Source organism: Mauremys mutica, chromosome 12 (genome assembly GCF_020497125.1).
Source record: "Mauremys mutica isolate MM-2020 ecotype Southern chromosome 12, ASM2049712v1, whole genome shotgun sequence".
NCBI lineage: Eukaryota > Metazoa > Chordata > Testudines > Geoemydidae > Mauremys > Mauremys mutica.
The window spans coordinates 52409269-52423845 of record NC_059083.1 but is presented as its reverse complement, the minus strand read 5'-3'; the positions used below and the strand labels follow the sequence as shown (position 1 = coordinate 52423845).

Below are 14577 nucleotides of genomic sequence, written 5' to 3'. Positions count from 1 at the left end.
AAAGTAGACGAGACACAACAAAATTCGATAGCCCCAGACTCTAGTCTTGATGCATCTCCATGATGGTGTCAAGCACCTTTCCCAGGCAGGGCAGCTGTCTGGAAAGCAGCTCAACAGGCTGCCATTGAGCCAGGCCAGACTTGTGCTATCACTGTGCCAATATTTCTACACATACTACAACAGAGTTCACAGTTTGACACCATCATACCCCACTCTGTCACACAAGCAAACAATTAGCCAAAAGCCATGGCACCCCAAGAAGAGTTTATGCCCCCACAAAGGAGAAGACATGAAGTTCACTAGGAACATGATTATGGCTACTCATTTGAGGTGGAAGGTGCTCAGAGAGAGTGTGGTGTTGAGTGGCAGTACAAAAAACATGATAGGTAGAGTCTGATCTTATTTACACTGCTGTAAAACTACAGTAACTCCATTGACTTGAGTGGTGTTTGTTTGCATTTTTATCAGTCTAAACACACCTTTCTGCATAAGCAGATTGCAAAGCATGTTCTCATGGAGACAATAATGTCATTGGAGGATTACATTTATAAAGAAACACGAAATGAAATCACAACCAAAGGAAAAAAATGGACAGCTTATTTCTGGTGAATAATCTCGACACTATCAGTTTCCTCAATGCAGCTTTGATCTCCTTGTTCCTCATGCTGTAGATGATTGGATTCATTACTGCTGGCAATACGGAATAGAGAACAGCCACCACGAGATCCAGACCTGAGGCTGAGCTGGAGGTGGGATGACTGTAGGCAAAGGTGGCAGTGCAAAAGAACAAGGACACCGTGGTGAGGTGAGGGAGGCAGGTGGAGAAGGCTTTATGCCGGCCCCGTTCAGTGGGGATTCTCAGCACTGTTTTGAAGATCTGAACATAAGACACAATTATAAAAACAAAGCAGCTTAAGCCTAAGCACACACTAAAGGCAATAGCCCCAGTTTCACTGAGGTACGTGTCAGAGCAGGCAAGCTTGAGGAGCTGGGGGATTTCACAGAAGAACTGATCAACTATGTTGCCTCCACAGAAGGATATTGCAAATGTGATCCCAGTGTGCAGTACAGAGTAGAGAAAAACACTGATCCAGACACCAGCTGCCATTTGGACACAAGCTCTCCTGTTCATCACTCTCTCATAGTGCAATGGTTGGCAGATGGCAACATATCTGTCATATGCCATGACAGTCAATAAAACGAGATCAGCTGAAACAAAAAAGACAAAGAGAAAAACTTGGGCAACACATCCAGAATAAGAAATTGACCTGATGTTCATGAGGGAGTTGGCCATGGATTTGGGGACAGTGACAGAGATGGAGCCGATGTCTAGGATGGACAGATTCATCAGGAAGAAGTACATGGGGGTGTGAAGATGGTGGTCAAGGACAACGACTGTGATGATGAGAAGATTCCCCATCAGGGCTGCCAGGTAAATCACTAGAAACACCAGGAAGTGTAAAATCTGCAGCTCCCGAACGTCAGAGAATCCCAGGAGAAGGAACTCGGTCACGGTGGTTCGGTTGGACATTTTCTTCCTCAGTACATCGTGTGATGGCTGTGGAGGGAAGGAGAAGGGCAATGGTCAGGATTAGAGTGACAGAGGAATTGATCCTGATTCTCTCTGTGTAATATCTCATAATGTGAATGTCAAGGGTGCACACACTCAGTACTTCCATTGATGAGGAGTCACGAGTGCTCCTCACCCATCAGTCAGAGCACTAATTAGATGCATTATCACATTAGTGAAAACTGGATTATTTCACTTAAAGTCAATGGAGCTGGGTCAGTTTACACCATCTGATGATCTGTCCTTAGATAAAATGCAGTGTGAAGGATGGGACAAAGTACAATCCAAATCCAACAATTCTAGCCAAGGTGGTTCCCTATTGTGACAAACAGCAAGCCCACAACTTGGGCATGAAACTAACATACTAAAATGACAACACAGCCTGATTCCCACTTCCTATAGAAATATGACACTTATTCACCCAGCTTCCCACGTGGCAGCTCGTCTGCGATGATTCCTTCACATAGATGGCTTTCTACCTATTTATAGATTGATTCATGGCACCAGTTCTAGCTGCACTTCCATCTCTGTGTGATGATGGGCTAGGAGCGTCGCTCAGTTTCTGCTAGGTTGTATCGTTTCCCTTTGTGTCTGTGCTGGGCAGGTCAGTGGCAGTCAGGAGACTTGGATTCTGTTCTTGGTTCTGCCAGTGACCTTGGGCCAGTCACTTCCCATCCCTGTGCCTCTGTTTCCCCTGCCTCCCTTTCTCTGCCTTGTCCATTAGGACTGGAAGCTTTTAGGGTGGTGGACTGTGTCTTACTATGTGTATGTTCTGTGCATCTCTCAACAGCACTGCCATTTAGGTGGCAGCAATATAGGACTGCAGATATGGTCCTAGAGCAGAAGATCTGGGTTCTGATCTCATTGACCTTCTGTCTGTCCTTGGGCAGGGTCAAGATAGAAAGGTTTTGTCTGGGGGCTTCAACTCTCGCGGTGCTTAAAATATATTCTGTGGGCTGTCAACTTTGCTTTATTCAGTTTAACCATCCTGGAGCTATCCCTTTGGAACAGCTGCAATAGAGCGAATGGATTTGAAATTGTGATATTAGTGGAAAATCTTAATGTTTTCCCCCTTGGTGCAAAGCTGTTTCCCTTTCCAGGAAGACAGACATTTTCTGCTTTAATTATTGCAAAGGCAAATTGGGTTTTCAGTTGAACACATTTTCATGGAAAGTCTCTGCTATCCTCGATATATATTTTGTTTTTCCCAAGGACAACAGAGGCTAATTTTTTTCAGTTTTTAACAGCTTTTAGTTAAAATTGTTTTCTTCTCAGTTGCCACAATGAAACAAAGGTTTGAGTTTTCACAATTTTTATGAACAGTCCATTTTTGCTGCTGAAAAAATAAACAAATAAAAAGCTCTGACTGGTTCTAGGTATTTGATTAAATAGATAGTAAAACTCTTCATGAGTGCCAGTTGTCATGCATATTTATGTTCTCACATGTGCCCTGTATAGCAATACCCTAACATATTTAATTGAAATAGGAAACTTACTGTGCTGGTCTTTGTGGACTTTTTCCCAACTTGTGATGCATTTGATCCTCCTCTGTTAGAGAGATAATGTTCAAATAATCCTATCTGTCTATCATGCACCCATTACTATATTATCCAGAAGCAGTTTCCTGAGTTGCCGGTCTCTCTGCAGTTCCTAGCAGACAGCAGACTCCACAGATGGGCGCTCCCTGCTTCCCTCCTTGGACATGGCTGAGAGGTAATGGACTAAATGGGATCAGAGACTGAAAGCCCCTCTCAGCTTTAGAGCTGATCCTGGTTTGTGCAGGCACCAGATGTGGTCACAATGTAGGATGTCCCTGTTCTGGGGCTAAATAGCTTAATCCGGTCTCCAGGGCTGTGAACCCAGCTCTGATCTCACCTCTGGAGCAAACCACCCTGACAACCTGCCCTAGATGAACTTAACCTCAGGTAACCAGCACCCTCCCTGGATCTCACACAATGGCAGCATCCCTAAAGGACCCTTGGCTAAAAATAAGGGCGGGCTGAGGTTCAAAGGCTGTTCCAAAGGGGTTGCAGAATAAATATGTATATTTATAGTACAGACATGTGACCTACAACTGGTAAGAGCCTAGTGGCACCAGAAGCTCAGCTGGCCTGAAATAGCCTGTTCCTTCATTAACTCCACATAATTACCTCTGGGTGAGCAGAGATTTCCCCCCCTTCCCTTTTCTCCTGCATTGCATCAGTAGCTCTTGGAGAACTGCCACCAGGTGAACCCACAGCTCAGAGTATCTGAGCTTTCACTTCTATTGGGATGAATGGCCCAACTTTCTTTCTTTCTTTCTTTCTTTCTTTCTTTCTTTCTTTCTTTCTTTCTTTCTTAGCAATTACATTTTTTTTCTTACTGCATTCAACACTATAATAAAAGGCTCATTGGGCTGCAGGTGCAAAGCTGCAAGACATTTACAAATGTTTAATTCACATTGGTTGTAGGTATGTCAGGGAGATTGATGTCAGCTGGTGTAAATTGGCATAGTGCTATGGAGCTGTGCCAGTTTACATGAGGTGAATGTCTATACTGTGGGCCTAGTTTGATGCTTTTTCCTCTATTTAACAGCACAATCCCATTTTAATGCTCATGGAATATTCCAAGATCATGGTTTATAGACAGAAATCTGAAAGATGGGTACTTAGCCAATACACAAACTGATAAATATTATAGTGACGCAGCAGTGCTAGTATAACTAAAGTTGTGTTGTGACTACCATTTAAAATCGGCTTTCAAAGGCCTCTAATATTGACATGCTTAGTCAGATTCCTTTGAAAATTGGTGTGCTTCTGGAGGGTGCAGGTTAGGATTAATAAATTGAATTATTGGTCATTTGAGCAAGGAGTTATGGAGAGATGAGCCATGAAATAAATAGATTTTTTTTCCAAAAACACATTTGAGCTAGGGGTTGCAGAGATAAAAAGGGGTTTACTAGGTGGGTTGTTTTGTGAAATGCTAGAGCTCAAACTATTGATGTGATGAGGGTCAAAAACGTCTCAATTTGTCAACTTTATTCACTCTATCTTCAGGGGACCTAAACTGAATTTCAGAAAATGTTGCTTTGTACAGAGTGCACGCACCAATACGGAAAAACAGCCAGAGGGTTTTCATTCCAGCCATTTTATATGCTTTAAACCTTAAACTTTGTAAGTGCTTTAAAATCCAAACAGTCACTCAGATTGCTTTGAAGTTTGGTATCCCTCACGGGGTCGCAGGGTAGTGTTAGCGATCCAAATCTGGAATCATTTGACCAAGGCGTTTCCTGAGTTATAACCAGTGGTGCAAGTAGAAATCATTTCTTGCCAGTACTGCACTCATGGGAGGGACGCAAGGCGGGGCATGTGATCTCCCCATGTGACTCCTCCTTGCCCCCAGCCCAGGGCCCTGACACTCTTCCCATCCCCTCTGAAACCCTCCTTTGTATATACAAATATCAACATGATTAACTACTCACACACCCACATATGTAGTATTCAGTCTGTTTATAACTTCTTTAGGGTATTGTACCCAACATTGCATTTCAGTGCGGGATTCAACTTCCTTTACAGGAACCAGGGGTGGCTCTAGACATTTTGCCGCCCCAAGCACGGAAGGTCCGCTGGTCCCACGGCTTTGCGGGAGGTCTGCCGAAGTCGTGGGACCAGCGGACCCTCCACAGGCAAGCTGCCGAAGGGAGTCTGCCTGCCTCCCTTGCGGTGACCGGCAGAGCACCCCCCGCGGCTTGCCGCCCCAGGCACGTGCTTGGAGTGCTGGTGCCTGGAGCCGCTATTGACAGGAACAGAACATACTCCTGAAACTTACCAGTCCACAAAAGTGGTCCATAGTCATACAAATAGTCTTCAGTGGGATTGATAAAATGATTAAGGCATTATAGGATTTGGTTCCAAGTTTGTAAATTGTTCTGGATGAAACTGACAATGCCTGAGCTGTCAGATCAGAAGGAGCTCCAGTTGAATAAAGGTGGGCAGATGTGTGATAAGTCTTAGCTCTGTTGCTACGATGAGGAACATATTTTCAGCAAAGTTCTTGGCAGATTCCTGAGGCAGCTGGCTTAAGGCCATCAGTGTCCAGCATTATAATCTTCACTTATAGTTCTCTCACCCACAAAGCTGGAAAATGAGGCATTTGTTTTCTTTGTTTTGCTGCTCCAGTTCCAGTTAACAAAATGCATGTTAGACTAGTTTGAAGAATTCTAGGTATACTGGGGACAACACCTGATTCCCATCAGGTGGCAGAACTGGGCTGACAACAGAATCCAAACTTCCTCTGGTCAGTGCAAGCAGAGACATTCCTCTGATGATCTGGACTGGATGTAATGCAGTATGGATTGTTGTGTATTTGGTTGTCATGGTTTTTGTTCCTATGGCAACTGAGTTAGATTATTAGGGGATAGCTCAGCCAGCTTCGGCCAGCTGAGTGAGCTCTGTGTCTGTAAATAAAATGGTAGTTTTGTTAGCTGTCTGCTCTCTGGCCTCAAGTGATTTCTTCCTAAACCGGCTGCCCACAAGGATATAACAAGGATGTCATGGATAATTCAGACCCAGGGGGAGAAACAGAATAAAAAACACTGTTTAAACACCTTCCGTCCACGTCAGCCCTCCCCACTTGAGGATTCCTGACCAATGTAACAGCACAAAACATATGATAACAAACTTAAACAAAGCCTTTGTTTGTTAGCCTATGTATTGTGCTGCTAAAGCCATTTAAATAATGAATGTCCTCCCTAGCCACATTCTGCTCCTTTAAGGAGCAGAGCACGGCTCCCCCACTCTAGAGGCGGGGGCTAGCCCCAAGTCTTTCTGGTACCCTGTACCCGCTATGATTCTCTTGTCGGCACTGCGTACTGGCGAGTACCGCCCTACTTGCACTCCTGGCTATAGCCCCCCCAAACAGTTTCCTGCCTTATAAGTATTAAATGGAGAGGTACTTATAAGTGGATGAATCACAGACCTCGTTGAGACTGATGTCTGTGAATTCACCCTTCAGTTAACATAACTAAGGATAAATTAAGTGCTAAAGCTCGTGGCAGGATGACAGCTGGCTCTTCAATCCTTGCCCTTAGCAGTTCCCTGCAGCGTCCAGGCACCAAAGCACACAGTGTGGAGGAAAGGAAAGGCTCCCCCCGCCCAGAGGGGCCATGGACTCTCCGCTGGAAGGAAGGGGCCCTCACTGCCATTCTACTATGTCCCCAGCTCATTCTCATCTCTTCTCATGCCACCCCAATCTTAGCAGCTCCATCAAGCCAAGGGAGCTGGGCTAGGGGCCACTCCTGCTCCTGGCCCTGAGCAGTGGGATGGTGATATACATCGATGTGGGTGTTCTTCTTTCTTTCTCTTAGTGGATTGAGGTCCTGGCTCTTCACTGAAGGCCAGGTTTGCAGAGGTGTTGAGGGCTTGCAAACTGCACTGCCTGGAACTAGAGTTTTGGTGGCTGTGGCATCTCTGCAATTTAGACCCTTAGTCCATCCTGCTCATGGAGTTGAATTCACCTCTAGCCACGGGCACCTGCTCTGACTCATTCACCTTGCTGCTTCCCAGACACCAAATGGCGATGGGATGGAACGGGAATGACTTTCCGGGGCCTAGAGGTCACAGGCCCTGGGTCCCACCCCCAATCACCTGAGCCTTATCCAGCCTCTTCACCTTGTCCCCGTCAGTTGGGCACCTTCCCCCAGGATGGCTAAGGCTAGGACCACCAGCCCAGGTGCAGCAGTGGTTCGTAGATGGCCAGCAGCACCACCTGCAGGAAGGATCTTCTCTGCCCCTGAGAGAATCTCTCTCCAAAGACCTAAAAGCAGCAGGGCACAAACCTTTGGCAGATTCACAGAGCCAAGCTCAAAATCCTGGGGCTGGGACGGTATTACCCTATAGTAGCCCTGGGGGAGGTCTCAGGTACCACTCCCCACCCCACTGATGTTGCCACCAGCCTTTCATAGGGTGCAGTAATGAAGCCCAGGGTAGGAGCTCACCGTGTGCCTGACCCAATGCCCAAGGCAGGGCTGTTCTGCTTCCTGACTCACGATGGTGCTGGGAAACCCTCACACCCACTCTGTGCTCCCACAGGGGAGCCAGGAATCCATCTGGGATCTGATCAGACAATAGCTGAGTGAGTGTTTCCCAGCTCACTGACCCAGTGGCTCCCCTCTCAGACAGTCAAGGATCAGTCAGGGAAATAAAGGCCGGATCTCTTGAGACACAATCCCGCATTGACTCACCCACCCAGGGGATTCCCTTTGTGCCATGTAGCGATGGATCCCTGTAACGCACACAAGTCATGGCCACTAGTGAGGCTCCAACCCAGGCCTCTCATGTTCTGTTAAGCACCAACCACAGGGCACCAGGCTGCCTTGGGGATCAAGAACCTCTAACCCCTGTTAGACCCAGGAGATGGCCCTGAGAAGAACACTGGCTCCTCCCAGTGGAGGAGGGCCCTTGGGGAATTGACCCTTCTCTCCCATGGGCACAGATTATTGGAGAGGGGAAGGGAATTGTCCTGAACCCTCCCTTCACCCCATAGAACTGCAGACATGGGCAGGGATTCGGAACCCCTGAATGATGAACAGAATGTCAGGAAGGAGACATGTCAGCCATGACTGACCACCTATCACCGCAACCTCTGATCTAGTGAGACAATTACAGGACATAACCCAAAGGACATGGACAGAATCCTGAGACCAGCAAAAGCCCTTCAACAGCTCTAAAATCAGGGAGTCCCATACTCCCCTGGTCACTGAGTCTCAGCCCCATGGGGAGGGGAAGGAGCTCGTTTTTACAGAACATTCACCTATCGATGGACCATGACCTGCCTCCTTCTCCCACAGCACATTGGCTTTAGTCTGACCTCCTGCACATTGCAGGCCACAGAATCTCACCCACCCACTCCTGTAATAGACCTCTAAACTCTGGCTGAGTTTCTGAAGTCCTCAAATCATGATTTAAAGACTTTAAGTTACAGAGAATCCACCATTTACACTAGTTTAAACCTGCAAGTGACCCGTGCCCCATGCTGCAGAGGAAGAAGAAACCACCCCCAGGGTCTCTGCCAATTTGACCTGGGGGAAAATTCCTTCTCCATCTCAAATATGGTAATCAGTAAGACTCTGAATGTGGGCAAGACCCACTAGCCTGACACCTGGGAAAAAATTCTCTGTAGTAACACAGAGCCCTCCCCATCTAGTGTCCCATCACCAGCCATTGGATATATTTGCTGCTAGTAGTCAGAGATCAGCTACATGCCATTATAGGTAGTCTCATCATACCATCCTTTCCATACACTTATCAAGCTCAGTCTTGAAGCCAGTTAGGTTTTTTGCTGTTCCAGAACTTCACTCCTCCTCTGATGGTTAGAAACGTTCACCTAATTTTGAGCCTAAACTTGTTGATGGCCAGTTTATATCCATTTGTTCTTGTGTCCACATTGGCGTTTAACTTAAAGAATTCCTCTCCCTCCCTGGTATTTATCCCTCTGATGTATTTAGAGAGGGCAATCATATCTCCCCTCAGCCTTCGTTTGGTTAGACTAAACAAGCTTAGTTCGAGTCTCTTCTCATAAAGTAGGTTTCCCATTCCCTGGATCATCCAAGCAGCCCTTCTCTGCACCTGCTCCAGTTTGAATTCATCTTTCTTAAACATGGGAGACCAGAATTGCACACAGTATTCCAGATCAGGTCTCACCATTATCGGTGAGATGTGAGTCCCTCAATTCCAGGGGTGGCACAACCCATTAGGCAACCTAGGCGGTTGCCTAGGGCACTAACATTTGGGGGCAGAGACCACGGAGGCCAGATCTTCGGCTGCCCTGGTTGTTGGCGGTATTTTGGGGGTGGGACCTTCCGCCACCTAGGGCACCAAAAAAGCTGGCAGTGCTCCTGCTCAGCAATAAGGGTATTTCATTGCAGCAAATGGGGAAAATTTAATGTCTGACGAGACAATTCTTAAAAGCCAAATGCAGGTGAGACAATGAAAATCAGCTTGGCCCGGTTCTCCTCTTAGCCTTGTTCAGAAAATGGGGCTGAGCTAGGGTAGCAAGCAGGAGAATGTCACTCAGTGTTTGTTTTCACATTAATTTTGTATTCAGTGGCTGGTCTGGGAGATGAACTTTTTCCATCTGTGCCCCTGATTCTGAGCCCTGCAGGGCTCCAGGGTACCTACCCAAAATGCCCTTGGGAGAACGTAATTTAATACATTCCCTTGGCAAAGCTTCAGTTGCTCAAAGGCTTGATATTCAGTGGGCCCCCAGTGTAAGCAGCTAGAGCAGGTCTCAAGCTATTTGCATACCCAGTAGTGTTTCTGCAGCTCTGGCAGGGTGGGAAGAGCCTGTTTTAATCTAGATGCAGTATGAACTTCACCCACAGCTCCTAATGAGCTCTGAAAGCCCTTTGTTATAAGTCGTTGTCCCCTCCATGTTCTCAGATAGTATCAGCTCCCACTGACGGTCTCAAGAAAAAAAAGTCACAGGGTTCATTGAGAGATTTTTACCAGACCATAAGGATCAGAGGACATCTTGACTCAGAAGACACCAACTCACCCGTACAGGTACGTTTACTAAGGTGTAACTGACCAGGGACTTGGTTCTGAGCTCAGTGTGAGCTCTGAATTGTGTTCTCCCAGATCTCTTTCCGTTCTAAAGAATCCTGGAACCTGGTCAGAGCTAGTAATTTGTCCATTGCCCACAAGGGGCTACACATTCTGATGTATTTCTGGGGGTTGGGGGAAAGGAAGGATGGTCAGAACATATTTTAATTTATTTATTTAGCTAGGTTTTTTTCATGGAAAATTTTGACAAGAATGAAGAGAGACAAGGCGGGTGAGGTGATATCTTTTATTGGCCCAACTTCTGCAGGTGAAAGAAACAAGCTTTCAAGTTACACAGAGCTCTTCTTCACGTCTCAGAGTAAGCTTGAAAGCTTGTCGCTTTTACCAACAGAAGTTTGTCCAATAAAAGATATTACCTCACCCACTTTGTCTCTCTAATATTCTGGGACCACCACGGCTACAAGAACACTGCCAGCGACAAGGATGGGAACATTTTTATTTGTCAATTTTTTCAGTGGAAAATTTCAATTTTTGTAGGAAAAACAAAAACGCTGAAAATGTTTGGCCAAACCTGAAAAAAAAATGGTTTTTGGGCCAAAACATTTGGTGTTGGGAGTTTTCAGTTTTCTGACAACAAATGTTTGAAGACAAGCCAGCACTTTTAGTGAAGATTTTAATATAGCAGAAAATCGAGTTTTCCACTGGAAATGAGTTTCAATGGAAAAATGTTGACCAGCCTCAGTGAAAATTCCAGGAGCTGACAGAGCTGGTGCCAGGTGCAGCTGGGCAGCACTGTGTCTCTTGCTGCGTGTGCAATGGCTGAAGCAGGGAAGCAGCTATGAAGAAATAGCTGCCGTGTCTCTCTCTCCCTCCCACCCCCTGCCCTGCTGCTGCAGCTATAATGGGAGAACACTGTGAGAGGAGGCTTAATGATAGAAACATGCCATTTCCTCCAGGCAGAGACTCCAGAACAATAACACATAGTTCTTACTTAGCACGTTTCATCAGTAGAATTCAAAGCACTTCACAACCTTTATTTATCCTCTCAGCACCGCTATGTGGTAGGGATGTGCTATTTGCCCCCATTGTAGAGATGGGAAACTGAAGCCCAGAAAGGCTAAGTGATTAAAAGTTTGGTCAATAGAGGTAATATACTTAGACATCTGTAAGGCATTTGATTTGGTACCACACGACATTTTACTTAAAAAACCTAGATTGATATAAAACTAACATGGCACATGTTAAATAGATTAAAAACTGGCTAACTGATAGATTGCAAAATGTAATGATACACAAGGAATCATCACAGAGCGTGTGTGTTTCTAATGGAATCCCACAGGGATCGGTTCTTTGCCCTACGCTATTGAACATTTTTATCAGTGACCCAGAAGAAAATATAAAATTATCAGTGATAAAAAGCTTGCAGATGACACAAAAATGGGGATAGTGATAAATAATGAAGAGGATCAGCCAACTGATTCAGAGAGATCTGGATCATTTGGTAAACTGGGCTTAACCAAAAAATATGTGTTTTAATACAGCTAAATGTAAATGTATACATCCAGGAACAAAGAACGTAGGCCATACTTCCAGTAGTTACGGCAGAGAATTCTTTCCCAGGTGTCAGGCTGGTGGGTCTTGCCCACATGTGCAGGGTCTAACTGACTGCCATATTCAGGGTCGGGAAGGAATTTCCCCTTGGTTCAGATTGCCAGAGACCCTGGGGTTTTTCGCCTTCCTGTGCAGCATGGGGCACAGGTCACTTGCAAGTCTAAACTAGTGTAAAAGGTGGATTCTCTATAACTTGAAGTCTTGAAATCATGATTTCAGGACTCCAGTAACTCAGCCAGAGGCTAGGGGTCTATTACACGAGTGGGTGGGTGAGATTCTGTGGCCTGCATTGTGCAGGAGGTCAGACTAGATGATCATGATGGTCCCTTCTGACCTTAAAATCTATGAGACTCTGAAAAAGATTTGAGGGCCATGGTGGAATGGTATAAACAGAGGAATCACGAGGAGGAGTGAGAGGTTATTTTACCTCTGACCTGGTCACTGGTGCAATCGCTGCTGGAATACTGTGTCCAGTTCTGGTGCCCATAGATCAGGAAAGATGTTGATAAACTGAAGAGGGTTCAGAGAAGAGTCACGAGAAGGTTTAATGATTGGAAAACATGCCTTATAGTGATAGACTCAAGGAGCTCAATCTATTTAGTTTAACAAACAGAAGGTTAAGCAGGGACTTGGTCACAGTCTGTAAGTACTTACATGGGGAACAGATACTTAATAATGGCCTCTTCAGTCTAGCAGACAAAGGTATAACATGATCCAATGGCTGGACATTGAAGCTAGACAAAACCTGACTGGAAATAGGGTGTACATTTTTAACAGTGAGGGTAATTAACCATTGGAACAATTTACCAAGGGCCATGGTGAATTCTACATCACTTGACAATTTTAAAATCAACTGGATTTTTTTTTCCCCAAAAGATCTGATGCAGGAATTATTTCCATGCAGTTCTCTAGCCTGTGTTATGTAGGAGGTTAGAGTAGATGATCACAATTGTCCCTTCTGGCCTTGGAATATATGACTTGCCCAAGGTCACACATGCAGTCTGTTGCAGAGGAGGGAAATTGAACTCAGGTCTTCCACGCCCCCAGTAAGCACCCTAACCACCGGCCATTCTTCCTGGCCATGTGGGCTATTACATTACATGTGTGTGGTATTTTTGTGTGACAAACACCAGCCCCACACATGCTCAAACAGGCATAAGAATTGCTCAGATTCCTGAATGGTGTTTTTAATAATGAATAGCTGTTTAACCTGACCAGAATCAAAAGGTGCCAAATTGAGCATTGGGTGGATACCTCAGAGCTGAATCTGGCCAGTGAGTTGATTCATCTCTAAATTAGAGTGTGGAGAACAGTTTCCTTCCCAGCTTGTACCTTCCCCTGAACAATCTGCTTCGGACCATGGCTGGAGACCAGACAGACCATGTCTCTGATCCACGATGGCAAGTCCCGTGTTCCTCTTAAACCGCAAACTGCAAAGACACAAGTGAAACTAACTTGCCAAAATTCAGCCCTAGCACAAGTGAGGTGAAAAGAACAGGAGTACTTGTGGCACCTTAGAGACTAACAAATTTATTTGAGCATAAGCTTACGTGGGCTACAGCCCACTTCTTCGGATGCACAGAATGGAACATATATTGAGGAGATACATATACAAATACAGAGAGCATGAAAAGGTGGGAGTTGTCTTACCAACTCTGAGAGGCCAATTAAGTAAGAGAAAAAAACTTTTGAAGTGATAATCAAGATAGCCCAGTACAGACAGTTTGATAAGAAGTGTGAGAATACTCACAAGGGGAGATAGATTCAATGTTTGTAATGGCTCAGCCATTCCCAGTCCCTATTCAAGCCTAAGCTGATTGTATCTAGTTTGCATATCAATTCCAGCTCAGCAGTTTCTCGCTGGAGTCTGTTTTTGAAGCTTTTCTGTTGCAAAATTGCCACCCGCAGGTCTGTCATTGAATAACCAGATAGGTTCTCCTACTGGTTTTTGAGTGTTATGATTCCTGATGTCAGATTTGTGTCCATTAATTCTTTTGCATAGTGACTGTTCGGTTTGGCCAATGTACATGGCAGAGGGGCATTGCTGGCACATATCACATTGGTAGATGTGCAGGTGAACGAGCCTCTAATGGTGTGGCTGATGTGATTAGGTCCTATGATGATGTCACTTGAATAGATATGTGGACAGAGTTGGCATCGGGCTTTGTTGCAAGGATAGGTTCCTGGGTTAGCGTTTTTGTTCCGTGATGTGTAGTTGCTGGTGAGTATTTGGTTCAGGTTGGGGGGTTGTCTGTAAGTGAGGACAGGTCTGTCTCCCATGCCCCTCTGCCATGTACATTGGCCAAACCGGACAGTCTTAAAGACTGCTGGAAAACTGTTCCCATATCTCTAACAGTAAGGGTATGTCTCCACTACCCTCCAGATTGGTGGGCAGGGATCGATCCAGCAGGGATCAATTTATTGTGTCTAGTCTAAACGTGATAAATCGACCCCTGAGCGCTCTCCCGTCAACTCCTGTACTCCAGTGCTGCGAGAGGCTCAAGAAGAGTCGACGGAGGAGCAGCAGCAGTCAACTCACTGCAGCGAAGACACTATGGTAAGTCGATCTAAGTACGTTGACTTCAGCTATGTTATTCACGTAGCTGAAGCTGTGTAACTTAGATTGATCCCCCCTCCTAGTGTAGACCAGGGCTAAGCAAATGATATTTAGGGAGATTTATAAAAAATACACAGTCACTTTCACCTTTCAAAGTCCAATATTATTATTTTTTCCTGCAGAGCAATAACTTTAATCATATTTATTTCTATCTTCTTCCTTTCATAACCCCTGTCTCCCAGGCAGGAAATGTCCAACCAAACCACGAGGTCTGAGTTCCTTCTCCTGGGATTCTCTGA

General features: G+C 45.5%; 1 protein-coding gene across 2 annotated transcripts; it reads right to left on the bottom strand.

Moving 5' to 3' along the window:
• Window positions 1-485: 485 nt before the first annotated feature.
• Window positions 486-5844, bottom strand: LOC123345328 (olfactory receptor 14A16-like). Of its 2 annotated transcripts, XM_044982119.1 has the most exons (3): window positions 5378-5844; window positions 3067-3118; window positions 486-1558 (listed from the first exon to the last, which is right to left on the bottom strand). In XM_044982119.1, exon 3 carries the CDS (start codon window positions 1529-1531, stop codon window positions 569-571), a length of 963 nt encoding a protein of 320 aa, XP_044838054.1. In that variant the 5' UTR covers window positions 1532-1558; window positions 3067-3118; window positions 5378-5844; the 3' UTR covers window positions 486-568. The 2 variants fall into 2 exon arrangements, with proteins under 2 accessions (XP_044838054.1, XP_044838053.1); XM_044982118.1 differs by lacking the exon at window positions 3067-3118.
• Between the last annotated feature and the right edge of the window lie 8733 nt (window positions 5845-14577).